This window comes from Thunnus albacares, chromosome 8 (assembly GCF_914725855.1).
Source record: "Thunnus albacares chromosome 8, fThuAlb1.1, whole genome shotgun sequence".
NCBI lineage: Eukaryota > Metazoa > Chordata > Actinopteri > Scombriformes > Scombridae > Thunnus > Thunnus albacares.
This window is the reverse complement of record NC_058113.1, coordinates 32,713,866-32,731,440: the sequence shown is the minus strand read 5'-3', so window position 1 is coordinate 32,731,440 and position 17,575 is coordinate 32,713,866. Positions and strand designations below refer to the sequence as shown.

General features: G+C 41.0%; 1 protein-coding gene across 1 annotated transcript in view; it reads left to right on the top strand.

The window, feature by feature from the left end:
• si:dkey-22o22.2 (neural-cadherin) overlaps nt 1–17,575 on the top strand; it is a 161,124-nt gene that overhangs the window by 61,464 nt on the left and 82,085 nt on the right. Inside the window, exons 2-4 of the mRNA XM_044357993.1 lie at nt 5,433–5,621; nt 9,801–10,026; nt 12,369–12,573. Of these exons, the coding sequence (XP_044213928.1) occupies nt 5,433–5,621; nt 9,801–10,026; nt 12,369–12,573 (620 nt within the window). The remainder of the gene's footprint in view (nt 1–5,432; nt 5,622–9,800; nt 10,027–12,368; nt 12,574–17,575) is intronic.

Sequence of the window (17,575 nt, the reverse complement as noted above, 5' to 3'; positions counted from 1 at the left end):
GCATCACGCAGTAATGAATAAAGGTAAATTGGCACAATTTGGCCACTTGGAGACATTTTGGTAGAGGACGTCGCCCGATGACACCACAAACTAAAAACTCCCTACAGCCGATAAGTTTAGGTCTACAGATCTGGAATTTTATACAGGTGTGGTTGACAAAATGTAGAAGGTATGTGGTGATTTGCATAGTTCTGGCATAAAGCACGTCCGACTTATTGTTATTCAAATATGACTCACTGTAGACGAGGACCAAAAGGGCCATATTTGAACTAATGGAGTGTTGGTTGTGTTTTAGCCACATGCTACTGCTACTGGAAGATGTCACCTTTCAAATGAAGCCTAAAACATGCATTCTGGCCTTACAGTTCCTCTGTTATAAGCTTTTCCATTTGAGTATGCCAAACAAAAAACAAGTAGACAACAGCAGACTTGCTGTCAAGTAGTGACATACAACAAAGGACCATCACATTCAGCTTTTTTTTTCTTCTACAGCAGCCCTCTCGTGTGTTTGCTGTAGATTTCTCCACAGCACCAACTACAGTGTCGGAGAGTAATATCAACAAGAACTAGACCATCGTACACACAAGTATGTAATAACTGTTGTTGCACGAACACACCTGCAGAGAAAATACCCTAAAACAAGATCAGGCGACCCCGATAACGGCCCTGCGTTAAAACAACGCAAGGCGCTGCGGTGGTTGAAGGTACCAGTGAGACATAAAATACAATACAGGAAGTCCAGTTAGAGCTGCTTATTTATACGTATACAGACAAGAAAGTTATCGCAGCAGCAATCAGCATCTTTCATTGAAACGATCACACACTGTTCATGTTACAGAGTGACTCACCAGGAAGGCTGCATGTATGTGATTGGCCGATGCATCTTCTTACAGGATAACGCTGCGTTGCGTGGTTCTCCCTACTAGAGGTGTGCCCGAATACAAATACATAATTCGGCAAAGCACAAATAGTGGGTTGTTTTTACAAATATTTGTTTCATACAAATATTTAAAAATTATTTGTTTTTGGGAAGAAAAAAAAACATGTTAAATACCAGAGTGCAGGTCGGTTACATCACTATCTCAGTGTCTCTCCTCTGCTCCGCTGTGACGTCTATCAGCAGGTCTCAACGAGGGGAGTCACATCCACCTGCTACATGACGCACATTTCCTTATTTGGACATCACTCCCAGAGTTGAGGCTGTTCCCCAGAGATAAAGCTGAACTACTGACACACGCTTCATAAACACTTATTGTAACAAAGCGTAATAAAAACAAAAACAGGGTTTTTAGCTTCTTTCCGCTTTTATTCAAATACAAATACAAATACTGGGCCCTCTGCACATCCCTAGTAAACAACTGGAGGCTTCAACTTTCCACATCACACTCGTGTAAGTTCGTACTGGGCCACAAACTGGTTGTGATGTCATAGATCCTGCTCGTAGGTTCACATGTTAAACTGAGATTTAAGGTGAGAAATAACAACATATATGTACGTTGCGGTGACAGCGCTCACTAGTGGCCGCGGTGATTACGACGGGAACAAAGGAGGAAATCAGGTGACGCTGTTACGTTTCCTGTTTCCAACCGTGAGTCAACTCAGATCAGAAAACGCTGGTATGTGTCGATCTGGAGACGATCAATGACGTATTTTGTTGTTTAATTTAATTTGTTGCAGAAGTAACGATGAGAAAAACACATTTTTCAGTGGCAGGAGACTTGTTTTAATATATAATATCTGCTGTTGTGAATACTTAAACGTCAAGTCTTCAAATTTAATACAACCCACACTCTTTAAAATATAACTTCCTGGTTGAAATGATGGTTATATTTGGTCTTTTTGTGGTTTAGGTTTGAGGGCTCACATGAGAAACAGCCCTCTAAAGACAGAGCTGCTGTATCCAAACACACAGGATTAATTAAATGTCATTATTCTGGTGTCAGTGACCTTTCATCAGCCTGGAGGACTGAAGGAGACATTTTGTCCAGCTGACAGCTCCTCCTCCCTCCTGGACGTGTGTTTCCATACAAAGAGCTCCAGTTTTTATAGTGTTTTTTTTTTTTTTTTTGCCCGGGTTGACACATGTGCTGACCGCCGGCGCCGCGTCTGAACGTGTTGATGTTTATCATGATAATGGGACAGATTTCATTTCACTTTCATACGCGGCCCACAGCGCAGCATATGTAAAACAACAGACAGAAATAGATGTGATTATTCTGGATTTTATGAGCCGACTGAAGACTGAAGACCGGCGACGCAGAAGAGGAAACTCTCCTTCATCACCTCGTCCTCCTCCTCCTCTTTACTTTGTTCTCTCCTACTTTATACTTCCACTCCACTACATTTATTTAACAGCTTTAGTTACTTTTCAGATGAAGATTTGACACAATGGATAATATAACAAGCTTTTAAAATACAACACATTGTTAAAGATGAAACCAGTGGTTTCCAACCTTTTTGTCTTTTGACGTCTTACAAAAAGCAGTGTGTAGTCGGGGTCACATTTCACATGTCTATGAGTTGTTAACAGCTCCACCAAATAGTGATTTTTCCCTCTAAACTTCTCACATGCTTTCATTTCAATAAATGTTCAAATGATCCAATATTTCAGCAAAAATCAAAGATTAGAGAAAAAGTCCAAAAACTGAAAACAGATTTGTGTATCAGAACTTTGTTTTTTCTTCTTTCCTCTCCCATTAATCATCTCACCACCCCTCAGATTTATCTGCTGACCCTTTGGAGGGGCCCGACCCCTAGGTTGGGAACCACTGGACTAAACTAGCTAACTGTATATAAAGTAGTGTAAACTAGCTCCACCTCCAGCAGCTACAACAGTAACATGCTGCTCTAACACTGATGCTTCACTATTAATAATCTAATGATGTCATATATAATAATATATCAGTCAGAGGGACCAAACCACTACTTTTACTGCAATACTTTAACTACATCAAGCTCATAATACTTATGTACTTTTACTGCAATACTTTAACTACATCAAGCTCATAATACTTATGTACTTTTACTGCAATACTTTAACTACATCAAGCTCATAATACTTATGTACTTTTACTGCAATACTTTAACTACATCAAGCTCATAATACTTATGTACTTTTACTGCAGTAGGATTTTTCATGCAGGACTTTTACTTGTAGTAAAGTATTTTTACTGCAGTAAAGGATCTGAATAGTTCTCCCTACACTGTCTGCGTCATTTCTCTCCATTTTTCTCCCCTTTTCTGTTTTTCTTTTTGTCTTTTTCTTCTACTCTGTTCTCTTTCATTCCTCCACTTTCTTCATCTCTCCTTTCTCCTTCTCTTCTCTTCCTCTCCTGCTCTCTATTTGTTGACAGACCTTCAGAGACGATGTTAAAAAGACAGAAACAGAGGCAGACAGCGTTGTTCTTTCACCTCCTCCTCCTCCTCCTCCTCCTCCTCTTCCTCCTCCTCATCGCCTCTCTTCTTTCGTCGTCTCTCTGAAGTAAACTTTTCTTTCTTGTTCGGCTGTTGTCTCCTTCGCCGCTGTGAGATGACAGAGGTGACAACACAACAGCGAGTGCCGAAGCGCCTTTCAAACCGAACAAATCCCTCCTCAGAACCAGACGACATCTCTGACGACGTGTGTGTGTGTGTGTGTGTGTGTGTGTGTGTGTGTGTGTGTTTGACTGGGCGAACAGGAGCTGCTGCTCCGTGTGATCCTCTGAAAGTTTTGTTGTTTTATTTTGCCTCTTCTCTCTTCCTCGCCGTCTCTCCTTCACTCTCGTCTTCCAGAGGAACACGATGCAGATGAAAGATGGCAGGAAGACGGCGGAGATGTTGTAGAGAAAAATGTCACCTCGTCCCCTTTGGCAGCTTTTCATGCCGCCGTCTTTAACAAGTGCAGCTAGCTTAGCTAACGAGTTACGTTACTACAAGGCGGAGACAGACAGCAGCTACGGCGCAAGCTAACGGAATGAAACAGGAACTAAAACACAAAGAACGGCAGTTTTCACATTTTGTAAAAAAAAATATAAAGTAAATAAAACAATTGATGATGATGTTGATTCACACAGTGTTGGTTTATTTTCATTTGCACCGTTGTCCTTTAATCAACATGGAAACTCTGCAGCTCTACGGAGCTTTTTAGCATCTCAGGTCTCGTCCACACGTACACGAGTATGTTTTAAAATGCAGCTATTTCTCTGTTTTGGCCTTTTGTCCACATGTAAACTGCATTTTAAGTCACTGAAAACCTTTTGTTAAACTCCTTGCATTGTAAAGAGTTTCAGAAACTAAAGTCTTCAGTGTTGACGTGTAAACTTGGTCTGTGGTGTCAGTTTGCTGTTATCTCCTTCATTTTACATGAGGTGACATTTCATGCTGGTTCAAACCTTCCTAACAGGACTTTTTATATGTTTACACATAATTGTACAGTTATATTGAGGACCAGAGGGGTCAGGATGGACTACAGAGGTCACTGGTTGGCCGACATGACTGTAGGGTTATATCGCCGCCTGTTGGTTTGGCGTCCTCTTTACAGAACTTCATTTGTGTTTTTGTGTTGTCTGTAATGTTGAGAGACGTTTTAAAGCAGAGATTTTGTGGATGGGATTTTTTTTTTGGAGAACTGTATGTGTTGACTAGACGTTAGCTTCTAGTGTTTGGTCTTATGTTTACTGTCTGGTTCAGTAGCTTTGTTCATAGATAACAGAAGCTAAATACTGTGTCTGTTCGCTCGTTTCCTTTCTGACTCTTAAGTTGTCAAATCATCAGTTGTTGCAGCTTTAAATTTGTCCGATAGCGTAATGTTAGTTGTAGAAAATGAAGTTATAAGTTGTTGCTCTGGTCAGTGAATAAATGGATGATGGTTTGGTTCAGAGCCTGCAGGTCACAGCAGACGTTGTTCAGAAGGATTTAGATCTTTTCTTCACTTTTAGCACCACAGATCTGAGGCACTTTAGTGCAAAGCTACTTACAATAAGTTCGACCTCAGTAGGAAAAGGAGATCACGGTAAAACTCTGATGAATGTTTGTCATGTAAAAACCTAAAGTTAAAGGTTGTGATATTTCTTTATAGTCAGCTGGATTCATACAACTCAGTTTAATGTCTTTTCATTGTTTTTGTGGTGTTTATTTGTCACAGACTGGATATAAAGTGGATTTAAAGTGTTTTTTAGCACAACGACTGGTTAATGGTGTTGCAGAAAACACACGACAGAGTAAAGACTTTCATTTAAAACTAATTAATGAAATTCATCACAGTGAAAAACAGTAAAACACCAACAGACTCTTTGTTTTTCTGCTTTAATCGGCTGCTTGTTGCAGGACTTTAACTCCACTGATTCATGTGGAGATTAAAAGCTTTAACGAAACTGTTTAATTGATCTTTTATCATATAGTTATAGTGTTATTGTAAATTGTTTTAAATCTTTATTGTTTTGTCTGTCCTCCAGGTGAGGAGTGGTACCTGTGCAGGTTGACTCTGAGCATGCCCAGTCAGGCCGACCTGCAGTGGGCCATGTTTCCTTCACCTTACCTGGGCGCCGTGGGTCCTGACGCCACACCTGGCTCTGTAGTGTACCGCCTGTCGGCACGGCAACGAGACGGGACGCTGGGACAGGCACAGTTCCTCCTACTGGACGGTGAGTGAACATTTAGTTTAATGTTAAGTTATATAATCTGTATTTATATATAATTATAAATATAACGAGTTCAGACAAAATCAAACCTACAACCCTGTTTGTCAGAATAACTCTCCCTCTATGACGATCTCTCCTCCATAAATCTAATCTAATATAATATAAATAATATATTCTTACAGTAAAACCTCCGATCTTCCCTCATAATCATGTTTCTTCAGTATGAAAATCTCATTCTGCCGATTTAGCAAAACACAAACAAATAAAGGCACAAAAAGTTGTAGATAGTTTTAAATAACTTTTTTCTGGTGCAGGATGAAGCTTCAGTGATGTCACACAGGTGTTATTGTGACGTCATGATCTGATCTTGAGGCCTCATGTTGTGAAAATCTTGAGAAACTTTAACGAGCCAAAGTTCAAACAGCCGAGAGATCTCTGTTTTCATCTGAACCTCCGCTCGTCATATATATATACATTTTTACATTACATTTCATTATAAGTTATAGTTCAGATGTGTTATTTTGTCAGCAGCTAAACTCATAATATCGTAACATCCCTCGATAACACACGGCGAGACGTTAGTCGGTATTTGCTGCAACTTTATTGCACACAATAACAGACTACTGTTGGCCGTACACGGTTCACTGGCATCTCACACTCAGCCTCTCGTAACATCGTCTAACTACCGAAAACAGGAAGAAGAAACACCCCCCCCCCTTGCCAATTACAGGTGTGCTATCTCCCGCTGATCACTGTTACAGGTAGATCACATGACTTCACAGCGTCTAAACTGACAACAACATGAACAACATTTCCCACAGTAACGATCATAACAGTTCAACACTGACATGAACACAGTCCGTTACAATAGAACGTGCAGTATAATGACTATAAATGTCAATAGTAAAAACTTCATCTAATCTACAGCTACAGCGATTAGTCGATTGATTGAGCAGGTGATCAATTAATTTTAAAAAATGTAGTAATTTTTTAAGCAAAAATGCCCAAAATCTTCTGGTTGCAGCTTCTCAGATTTGAGGATTTGAAGCTTTTCTGTGTCATAGATGATAGAAACTGAACGTCTTTGGATTTTGGATTGTTGGTGAGATAAAATAAGACATTTGGGCTCCAAGAAATTATAAGCAGCCTTTTTTTTTCTCATAATTTTCTCACATATAGAGAAAACGACGAATCAATCAGTCGAGAATGATAATGATTGTTAGTTGCAGCCCTAACCCTCCAGGTGTCATTATGTGCTGTCATCAAAAAAATTGAAATGGTTTTAAAACAGTATCCTGACTAAACTTTTACATGTATCAGTCTGTTATAATCCATCAACATCATCTTCCTCTGATCTCAACTATAGTTAAAATAATTCATAATTTCTCTTCAGTCAGGATACGGGGAGGACAACAGGAGGTTTAATGTAAGTGGTCTAACCTGATGACATCACTTTTTTGTGCGATATATCGAAACAGAAAGACATGACAGCTTTACTGTACAGTATATATATATATACACACACATATATATATATATATATGTATGTGTTTTAAGATCTAAATTAGCTTCTTTGTTCTGATATTCCAGATTATTTGAACACATCCAGTGATCATCCACACAAATCAAACCTCATCCTAGAACCTGTTTGTTCTTATCTCCTGCTTGTATCTGTAATTAGGTCCGTCGTTGCTGCTGCTGCTGCTGCTGCTGCTGCTGCTCCGCCAGGCTCTCTGTGACAAACCTGTTTTGTTCAAAGGAGAGATTTATAAATAAAATTTGACTTGTTGAATTTCAATTACCGTCAAGCGGGAGAGGGGGAGAGAAAAACGCACATAAACGGCATGGAGCTGCGCTGTTAATCGCTCCCCGGGGCAAAGAAAGCTCCCAGATTCGGGAATAATAGGAAAGTCTCTGGAGAGGCAGTGAGTGGGAGGCGGATGGGCGCCGGTGGCTGTGGATTTTTTTTTTTTTTTTTTTTTTTTTTAGAAGAGGAGAAGAAGAAGAAGAAGAGGAGAAGGAAGGAGTGGAGAGATATTTTGAGAGCTAATTTCATATTAAGAGCTCCTGACTTCCCTTTGGCGTTATGTGACTACATGTGTACCAACGAATAATCCAATAATTTACATTAAAAATGTTTTTTTAATATCATGCCAGTATGGAAATATATTCACTCAGTATGTGTGTGTGAAGCCAATTAGTGGCATTAATGTGATTTTACTCCATTTCAGGATGTTAAGTTTACAGTACGTGTTTGAGCAGCAGGACAACGGAGGGAAAAAGGGTTTGTGTTGCAAAATTATTGTAAAAGGAGAATATTTTAAATGACATCTGAACAAGTGTCTCTTTTCTTCTATATTATAGTAATTAACAGTTATTACTAAAGGAAGAAGAAAGAGTGAGTGTATGAAAAGTACGTAAAAGCTTTTATTTATCTTCTGCTGCTCAGGATTCACATTCAGGAAGTTGCTGCAGTTACAGGTTGACAGATACAGTCGGAGGCAAAGAAACTGAAGAGAAGAAGAGTTAAAAAATCCACTGTTTCCCCTCGGTTGAGTGGTTAGGCCTGGCGGGGGGGGGGCGGGGGGTGTCATCTACTACCAGATTGACAACTTACTACCTAACGACAACTAACGTTAAAAGTACCGTTAGGCTTTGCTGTCAGCTTCTTGGAGTAGTGGTCGAGCGAGCTAGAGAATGAATGAAGGGAGGGAGCGAGAATGCCGGTGAATCAGATCAATAAAACGTTATTTTTTGATTGTTTCACAGCGGTTACGTTCCGGAGGACAAGCGAACACACCCACACCCCGCCTCCCCCCCCCCCCCCCCCCCCCTGCACACCTCCGCTAGACCCTGCAGCTGAACGCTCACATTCACCGTCGCTTTTCTGACGCTCGCTCTCTCGTTTAACCACTTGCTCGCTTAAAATGAGTTACGCTACCTGCTGTTTCCCATGGCAACAACACAGACGTTGACGTTATTTTTGGCATTTAACACTGATATCATTACCTACGATGTCCTTCACGAATAAACCTCCATAAATCTGCTTAGAAATCAGAGAAAAAAGAGGCTTCGAACTTGTTTTCTTCAGTATCAAAGTGATCCAGTGACAGTTGTCTGTGCGTCCATGTTACACTGCTAACAGGAGCTGCTAACAGCTGATTCAGCAGACTTTTAATGGAGAGTATTTGACAAAACGTAAACAGATCTTGGCTTAAATCAGAGCTCAGTAGAGAATATTTATACCTTTACAACAGCTGTTTGATGAGCTTTTATGTGGTCTTGCTCTCCTGATAGGAGACCTACTAACAGTATATGTTGCTATTAGCATGTTTGCAGTAGAAGGACGAGCAACTCTTCCATTTGTCATTTTGTCTTTAATTATTACTGAACTGGGTTAAAATCAGCAGGTAAAGACATAAATCCAGTCTGAACGGGGCTAAAGACAATAAGACTGGCCTGGTTTTTCTGCTGAAATGGCAGCAGAGATACAGACGAACTGTGAGTCTCATCAGAAACGTCGTCCACAGACGGAGGCGGCAGGACGAGATGATTGACAGGTTGGATGCAGCTGTTGCTGGTTCAAAACCCTCTGGTCAACAGCTGGGATTCCTCTCCTCCGTCGTTTTCCCTCCTTCCTTTCTCATCTTTGTTTATCTTCCTCTGCTTCACCGTCGTTTCCTCTCTCTTCATCCCTCCATCTTCTTCATCTTCTTTTCAGCATTCTCTCTCTCTCTCTCTCTCTCTCTCTCTCTCTCTCTTCGCCCAGGGGGGACGTGGGTAAAAACGAACCAACGCTCTTCCTCTGAGTCTTCAAAGAGTGTTAACCAGCTCACACACACACACACACACACAGAAATAAACACACATGTTGCTCCAGCTGGCAGAAGCAGCCTCACTTTCAACACACACACACACACACACACACACACACACACACAGCAGCCCTCCAGCCTCAGTTTGCCTTGTTTGGGTTTTCATAACTACAGCTGTGAATGTATCTACAGTATAAAAATTATAACTTCTCCATTTAACTGCCTGTTTGGTTTCTGGTGGATATTTGGCACGAAAACTGAGACGAATAAGACAAAAATACTCTTCAGCATCTCTTTCAAACTGTGTTAAAAGTATTTTAGGAGAACATCCTTCATTCTTCTTCTTCTCTCCTCTCTGACCGTCCAGGTGGGGAGGAGTGCTTCGAGGTGGATCATCGCTCCGGTGAGATCAAGACTACGGGACGACCTCTGACCCCCAGTAAGGAGTACCTGCTGCGGGTGCAGGCGGTGGACGGGCGCGGACGTAAAGGTCTTCCCGCCACGGTGGCCGTCCTGGCCGGCTACCGGCCGCCGCAGTTCACCAACTCCACCTACAGCCTGAGCGTGCTGGAGAACACGCCCGCCGCTCAACCGTGAGTCACTGCAGGAGTCTGGAAACCAGTTTTACTACTTTCAAATAAGTTGGTTCACATCCAGCGCCAACGTTTAGAGATAAAGAAAGCGTGATGTTGATGTAGCGAAGGCAAAAGCTGTGGGAGATGTGGTCAGACTGGTCAGCACACCTGCTCCAGGTCAGACTGGCAGGATGACATCACAGAAATCTGTTGGTGGGTCGAGTCCGTCCGATCATACTTAATATGTTCTGAAACACATACGTTAACCAAAATAGGCCATTAAAACTATACTGGCCTGAACGCACCACAGTGTAACCATACGAACCTTAAACATCATCAGAGGAAATGTTACAGGTACCGAGATGAACATCAACAGCATCACACACACACACACACACACACACACACACACACACACACACACACACAGCTGACAGACGTGTATGGACAGAGATAAACCAGCACCAACATGCGCTAAAAATGACACCTGAACACAAACACAACGTAACGTCTGTAACGTCTCCTAGAGAATCTGTTTATATACGACTGAACTGCAACAGCAAATATGTTTTGCCAGAAACTTAAAACTGGTTGAATTACATCTTGTCTCAACATAATAACAAAATGTTAATTTACGTATTTGGCATTTTGGCATTTTTTCCACCAAAGTATCTGATCTTGCAGGACAATATCTGCTGGTAGTAACTACAGCGATATTAACCGTTTTATGGCATTAACACCACTAACAGGGAGGAAAGAACTGAACCAGCTGACATCATCATATTGTAAAATCAAACATTTTCAACAATAAAAGCAGCAAAGAGCTCATTAATGAACACCAGCAGCAGTGTTTCCTCCTGAACCTTTTTATTTAAAAGCTTTGTTACACAACCGAGGTGCCGCTCCTCCAGTAATACAGAGATGTTGTTCATACACAGAGTTAATGTGATGAATCATTACTGATGCGGTGGACACTTAATAACTGGACCTTTAAGACTGTCGGAGCAGCTCTGGTCTGTATGACGTTCTCCTGAAGTGTAAATGTGACTACAGGTCAACAGGAAGCTGCTCCACAATCTCCAACACACACACACACACACACACTGAGACACACGTGAGGACATGAACACACATAAAGGGACATAATGGAAGCACGGACACACATAATACGCATGCAGAAATACAGAAATACACACACACACTGCTCACAGGGTGGCATGGATACTTGGATATTAATATAATGTGGTTTGCGCCAGCAGCCCGGAGGGATTCTCTCTCTCTCTCTCACACACACACACACACACACACACACACACACACACACACACACACACACACACATACACACACACACACACACACACACACACACTCCCCTTCATGTTTATCCAGACCTCGCTTTTAATAAATATTTGAATTTGCCACACTTTCAAATTCTCAGCCTCAGGCCACACTCATACATCTGGGTCCTCTTCATCCATCCAACCCCCTCTCCACATCTCCTCATCCCTCCATCCTCTTCCTCCTCTTCCTCTTCTGCTCCCTGCCTCCATCTCTCTCTCTCTCTCTCTCCCTCCTTCTCCCCTTCTCTCCTTCTTCTTCTTCTTCTTCTTCTCTTTTGTCTCACTCTACAGGGCTCATCTTTTCATGCCTCACATGACACGCAAAGCCAAAGAGCTGGCCGTGAAAATGCACACACACACACACACACGCACACACACACACACACACACACACACACACACAGATGCCATTTCCATACTGAGTATCTGAGGCGGTGGAATGTGATGATGTTTCTGTAAGTAAAGGAGGACAAAGACTAACGCTACCAACACCAGTGGTATAATAACCTAATATCTTTATTTAAAATGTTTGTTCTTTATAATAATATAATTACTCACTCAGACGCTCTGATCTGATCCTTTTAATGGTCTCTTTTGTTGCTATGGATACGTTTTATTCCAGTCACAGTTTGTTCAAACTGAGGTGAAAGAATAAAGAAATCCAGCAGGTTGATTAACAAACTTTCCAGTGACAGTTGTGTTTATGTAACAGCACAATTAGACAAGCTAGCGATGCTACTGGAAACTAGCTTATCAACGCCTTCGACTGTCTGATTTGGAGAACAACGTTTCTTCTTCAGTCCATCTCTTTCTTGAGAGGAGATAAGACGTGAGGAAGAGATGCGAGCGAAACACTACAATGAACATTGAATTGACAATATACTGCAGTATATGCATTAAATTGGGGTTTAATTACCTTTGGGATACATATATAATACAGTTAAATGCTTCATTATGGTTGCCGTGGTCGCCTTCAGTCCGTCCTCTCTCTCTCTCTCTCTCTGTGTGTTTGTGCAGTGTTGCGGTGGTTCAGGCCGTCTCCTTCCAGAAGAAAACTCTTTCCTACATGCTGCTGGTGAATCCCGGGAATCTGTTCAGCATCAACCAGGAGAGCGGAGCGCTCAGCCTCACCAGGACCGTCGACTACGAGAGCGGACACAACCTGCACACGCTGCAGGTCCGAGCCTCCGAACCCGACACGGGCCTGAGCAGCGTGGCCGAGGTACGCTCACACAAACAAACAAACAAACAAACAAACAAACACATAAACAGTCAGGTCCAAAAGTCTGAGCAATTCCACATAGACACTAGGGGTGTGCCCGAATACAAATATGTCATTCGGCAAAGCACAAATAAAAATATTTGTTTCATACAAATATTTTAAAAATTATTTGTTTTCGGTTACATCACTATCTCAGTGTCTCTCCTCTGCTCCGCTGTGACGTCTATCAGCAGGTCTCAGTGAGGGGAGTCACATCCACCTGCTACATGACGCACATTTCCTAATTTGGACATCACTTCCAGAGTTGGGGGTGTTCCCCAGAGATAAAGTTGAGCTACTGACACAAATGAAGCGCTCCCAAGGAAACACTTATTGCAACATTTTAATTTTCTAAAATTAAAAGCGTAATAAAAACAAAAACGGAATTTTTAAGCCTCTTTCCACTTTTATTCAAATACAAATACAAATACTGGACTCTCTGCTCATCCCTGCTAGATACACAGTGTTCTGCAAAAACGATGCAGAGAGACGTGATTAGAAATGAATATCATCATTTATTTCCTTGTTTTTTATCACAAATAATGAGTCTGAAATGCCCCAGAAGACGATATCTTCTGTCACACCAACAAATCCAGAGACTTCAGTAGCTCACATCTCTGAAGAATGAAATGTACTTCCATCCATCCATCAGTCCATTTTCAGCTGCTCCTCACCCCGTCTGTGAGGCTGTATTCGTTCTTCAGGTGACTACTCAAAGATCGGTGGCCTAAAGGTTATAGAGAGGCAAGCTGGTGACTGAAAGATTAGCTGTTCAGTCTCCAGACTGGCAGGATGAATCTGTGTGAAACAGCAGCGCTCGTCTTCCCTCGTTATCACCACCGAGCTTCCAGGTGTGAAGGTGTGTAAACTGTGTGAATGTGGTCAGGCTGTTCCTGTCAAAGAGAATATAAATATAATAAATAAAGGATGAAAAAACTAACACATTAATTAGTGCATCATGTCGAGTGGTTGAAGTGAAATCAGCAGGTTTTTGCACAGCTGTAAACAGGAAGCAGATAAATCATTCAGAACAGAAGATTAAAGAAAAAATAGCAACATTTTGGTCAAACGAGGTGATGAACATTATATCATTAATTCACCAGTTAGTGCTGACAGAGTTGATTTTTTGTTTTGAACTATGAATATTTTTCATCCTCCAATCAGAAACATGTTTCTTCTTCTTCTTCTTCTTCCTTCAGTTGTTCTCTGACTTCACCTTAAATCTCAGTTTAACACGTGAACCTACGAGCAGGATTTATGACATCACAGCTCGTTTGGAGCCAATCGTGATCCAGTATTCAACTCACACAAGTGTGATGTGGAAACTTGAAGCAATGAATATGATTTTAGAGTGAGGGAGAAGAAGCAGGTGTCATTTTAAGGATTTCTAAGGAGATAACTGACCTTTTTTTGTAGTAAAACCATATCAGACACAATTTATTATTGAAAGCAGTTTTATATGTCATAAAACACGTCTGGAGGGGATCTTTAAACGCAGTGATATTTTGTGTTGCTGTTGCATCTTTTCCTCCGGAGCTGAAGTCATTTTTAACCTCTGAGGATTAATCACACGTCCATCTCACACTCACGAGTTCATGTGACATCATGGTGTTGCATCAGAGTATGAAAGTGTGAATCAGTGTCAAACCACCTGAGACATGAAGGAAGAACAGTGTTATAAGTGATATCACATCCTCCTGTTCTCCTCATACATAAATACACATCAACAGGAAGAAGTATTCACATCCTCCACATGGAAATACTCAAGTACAAGTACTTTAAAACTGTATTTTATCTACGATCACATACGCAGACTCACATCTGAAGAATCGTTGACCTTCGACGGTTGCTGCTCTTCAGTGAAAACTCATAAATGTCTAATGAGAGAAAGTGCTGCCGCTGAATCACATGTTGTGATGCAACTGTTTCATTTCCTGTTTATGCAGCGTGTGTGTTCGTTACATGTTCATTATGCGTAAAAACTAAACACGCGGCGCCGTTTGCCTCGTTTTCAGCCTTCGGTCCTGTGAAGCTCTCGTGATCAAAGCTGCACTCGAAACCCCGATGATCAGATCTGATCACTCTCCGATCAGCAGTTTGAGCTCTGTTGAGTTTGTTGCATCATTATGGATTATCGCACACACACACATACACACACACGCACACACACAGTTGAGGGTGCTAAGTGCAGAAACCTGGCCGCTAAGTAGTGACTCCTATTCTCACGGCTTCTCAAGCATCAGCGGAGAGCTACATCTGTTCACATTAACACACACACACACACATTATCACACACACACATTGTCACACACACACACACACACCTACAGAAATCCATTTTCACCTGCTCTCTGTGTCCAGATGGTTGGAACAGACATAAAATAGCTGCTAAACTACCAGCGTCCCCTAAAGGCCTCTGCTGCTCTATAAGCTCGGCTTGCTAATTCACTCTAAAGGCCCTGCGTGTGTGTGTGTGTGTGTTAACCAGGTGTGTAGAAAGCCTCCTCTGCACGTTTCACCTTAATGTAGCGTCGGCAGTTTCTGTTGCCTTCAGCTTTTAGACACATTTTGAAACCGTTGACTAAAAACATAGACTGTAGACTATATATATATATAAATATATATATACATATATACATACATATTTATATATATATATATATATATATATATATATATATATATATATATATATATATATATATATAAATATAAATATATAAATATATATATATATAAATATATAAATATATATATATATATATATATATATACAGTCTACAGTCTATATTTCTACAGTACTAGTACTGGTCTACAGTTATATACATATATATATAAATATATATACATATATATATATATATATACACATATATATATATATATATATATGTATGTATATAACTGTAGACTCACAACCTTCTGTCACATTAAATGTAGTAACTTGTTAACTGAAGTTCAGGAGCAGAACCTCTGATCATCTGACAAGCCCACTGATACCAGGTCAACACATCCTACCCTCATCCCTTCATCCCTTCATCCCTTCATCCCTTCATCCCCTTACCCCTTCATCCGTACCCTCATCCCTTCATCCCTCCCTCCCCTCATCCTTTCATCCCTACCTTCATCCCCTCATCCCTTCATCCTCTCACACGTCTCTCTAGTTGTTGTCTGGGGGATCATTGATCAGTTTGGGTGGAAACATGTCTGAGATGGATCCCAGTACGTCCTCCCAGTACATCCTCCCAGTACATCCTCCCAGACGACATCTTCCTTCCACCTTCACTCACACTCATCAACATTCAACACCTGCTGAACTCCATTAAACCTGCATATTGTTGGTTCATGCTAGTGAACAGATAGATAACTTATTAAAGTATTAAACTGGGTCCCTGCACATGAGTTTAAGACACACAGGACCAGTGTTAATGGTGTTAATGGTGTTAATGGTGAACTCATGCAGTTAATGAGCAACCTGTGTGTTTGTGTCGATTTTGCAGCTTCACACTTTCAGATTTCAGCAAAAGAAAACCTGAAGTTTGAGCTGAAAATGGAGTCAAACCTGTAAATAGATCCTCATGCTGCCTTTGTTTCATATGAACAACAAAGCAACAGAGAAAAAAAGCTAAAATATTGGATTTTTTTATCTTATTAGTAAAGAGAACTTGTTTCTACCTTTAAAAGTGAGACTGTAGGAAGATGCTGGACATAAATATTCACCTGTGGGGTCTGAAGTTAAAGTGCTGTTTCCAGTTGAAACCTCTAAATAGTTTACAGAAGCAGCCGAGCATCTAAACCTGCTGCCTGCCTGTTATTACCGAACAGCTGGTGAGTCGAAGGTTCAGCGCTCAGGTGCTCGGGTCTTTATGGGAATGGAAAATAACGTTCAGGTTTGAGCTCCAGCGGTTCGGGATAGTGGGTGAACTGGACGGGAACGGGGGAGGGGGGGGGGGGGGTGGCGGTGGAGGAGGCTTCAGGATTTGGGTGCCACAGAGGTCTAAAGGGAGAGAAAGAGATGAGAAGGAGATGAGTTTCTCTCCCGGAGCAGCAGACATTTATCTTCATAATGTTTGCATGAGTTACTTTTTAAAAAAAAACAAAAAAACAGGAAGGTTGATTCACTAAAGTCTCTCACACTAAAACGCCCACAAACCTGCTGATTCTGACTGAAGTTCTGCAGAGAAAGTCGACCAAAAACCTACTTTTTTTGTTCCATTGTTGGGATTTCAGAGACTTATAAAGTTACATTTACATAAAGCACATTTACATATTTATAAAGCACAATATCTTACAAAAGAAATTCAAAATGCTTTACGGAATGCTTTACTCAGCCTGTTTGGGTCGAACACATCTATGAATTGTTTTATTTAGACCTGCAGAGTTAAAACTGTCCTGTATATGAGAGCAAAGCTTAAAGGGCTCATATTCTTCTTCATATTCTATACTTTTTGTGATGTCATGTTATTTATATCCAGTTATGATGTCGGATGTTAAACAGGGTCAAAGTTCTATAACTTGATGTAAACATGTATGTAAAAGTTCTCCCTGCAAGACAAAGCCCAGGTCTCAGCTGCTCCGATGCTTCGTTTGTAATGTTATTTTTTGTTTTTATTGACATTTGGAGTAAAGAAGGAGAAATAAAGAAGTGAAATCCTGCTACTACAGTTTGTTTACGTAGCCTCCGGAGCCGGAGGAAGCTTCCTGAAAGCTGACCAATCAGAGCAGAGTGGGCTCATCAGGAGGGCGGGGCTTAAAGAGACAGGAACTAAAACAGCCTGTTTCAGACAGAGGCTGAACTGAGAGGCTGCATAAAGAGCCAGTAGAAGATAAATAAGGAGTTTTTAACTGGAAATCATGCAAAGATATTCCAGTAGAGCCCCAGAATATAAATATAGAGCTGGAAACGTCCTCTTTAAGTCAGAAAACATAATAACAACATAATTTTGTTAACTTGTAACAGATT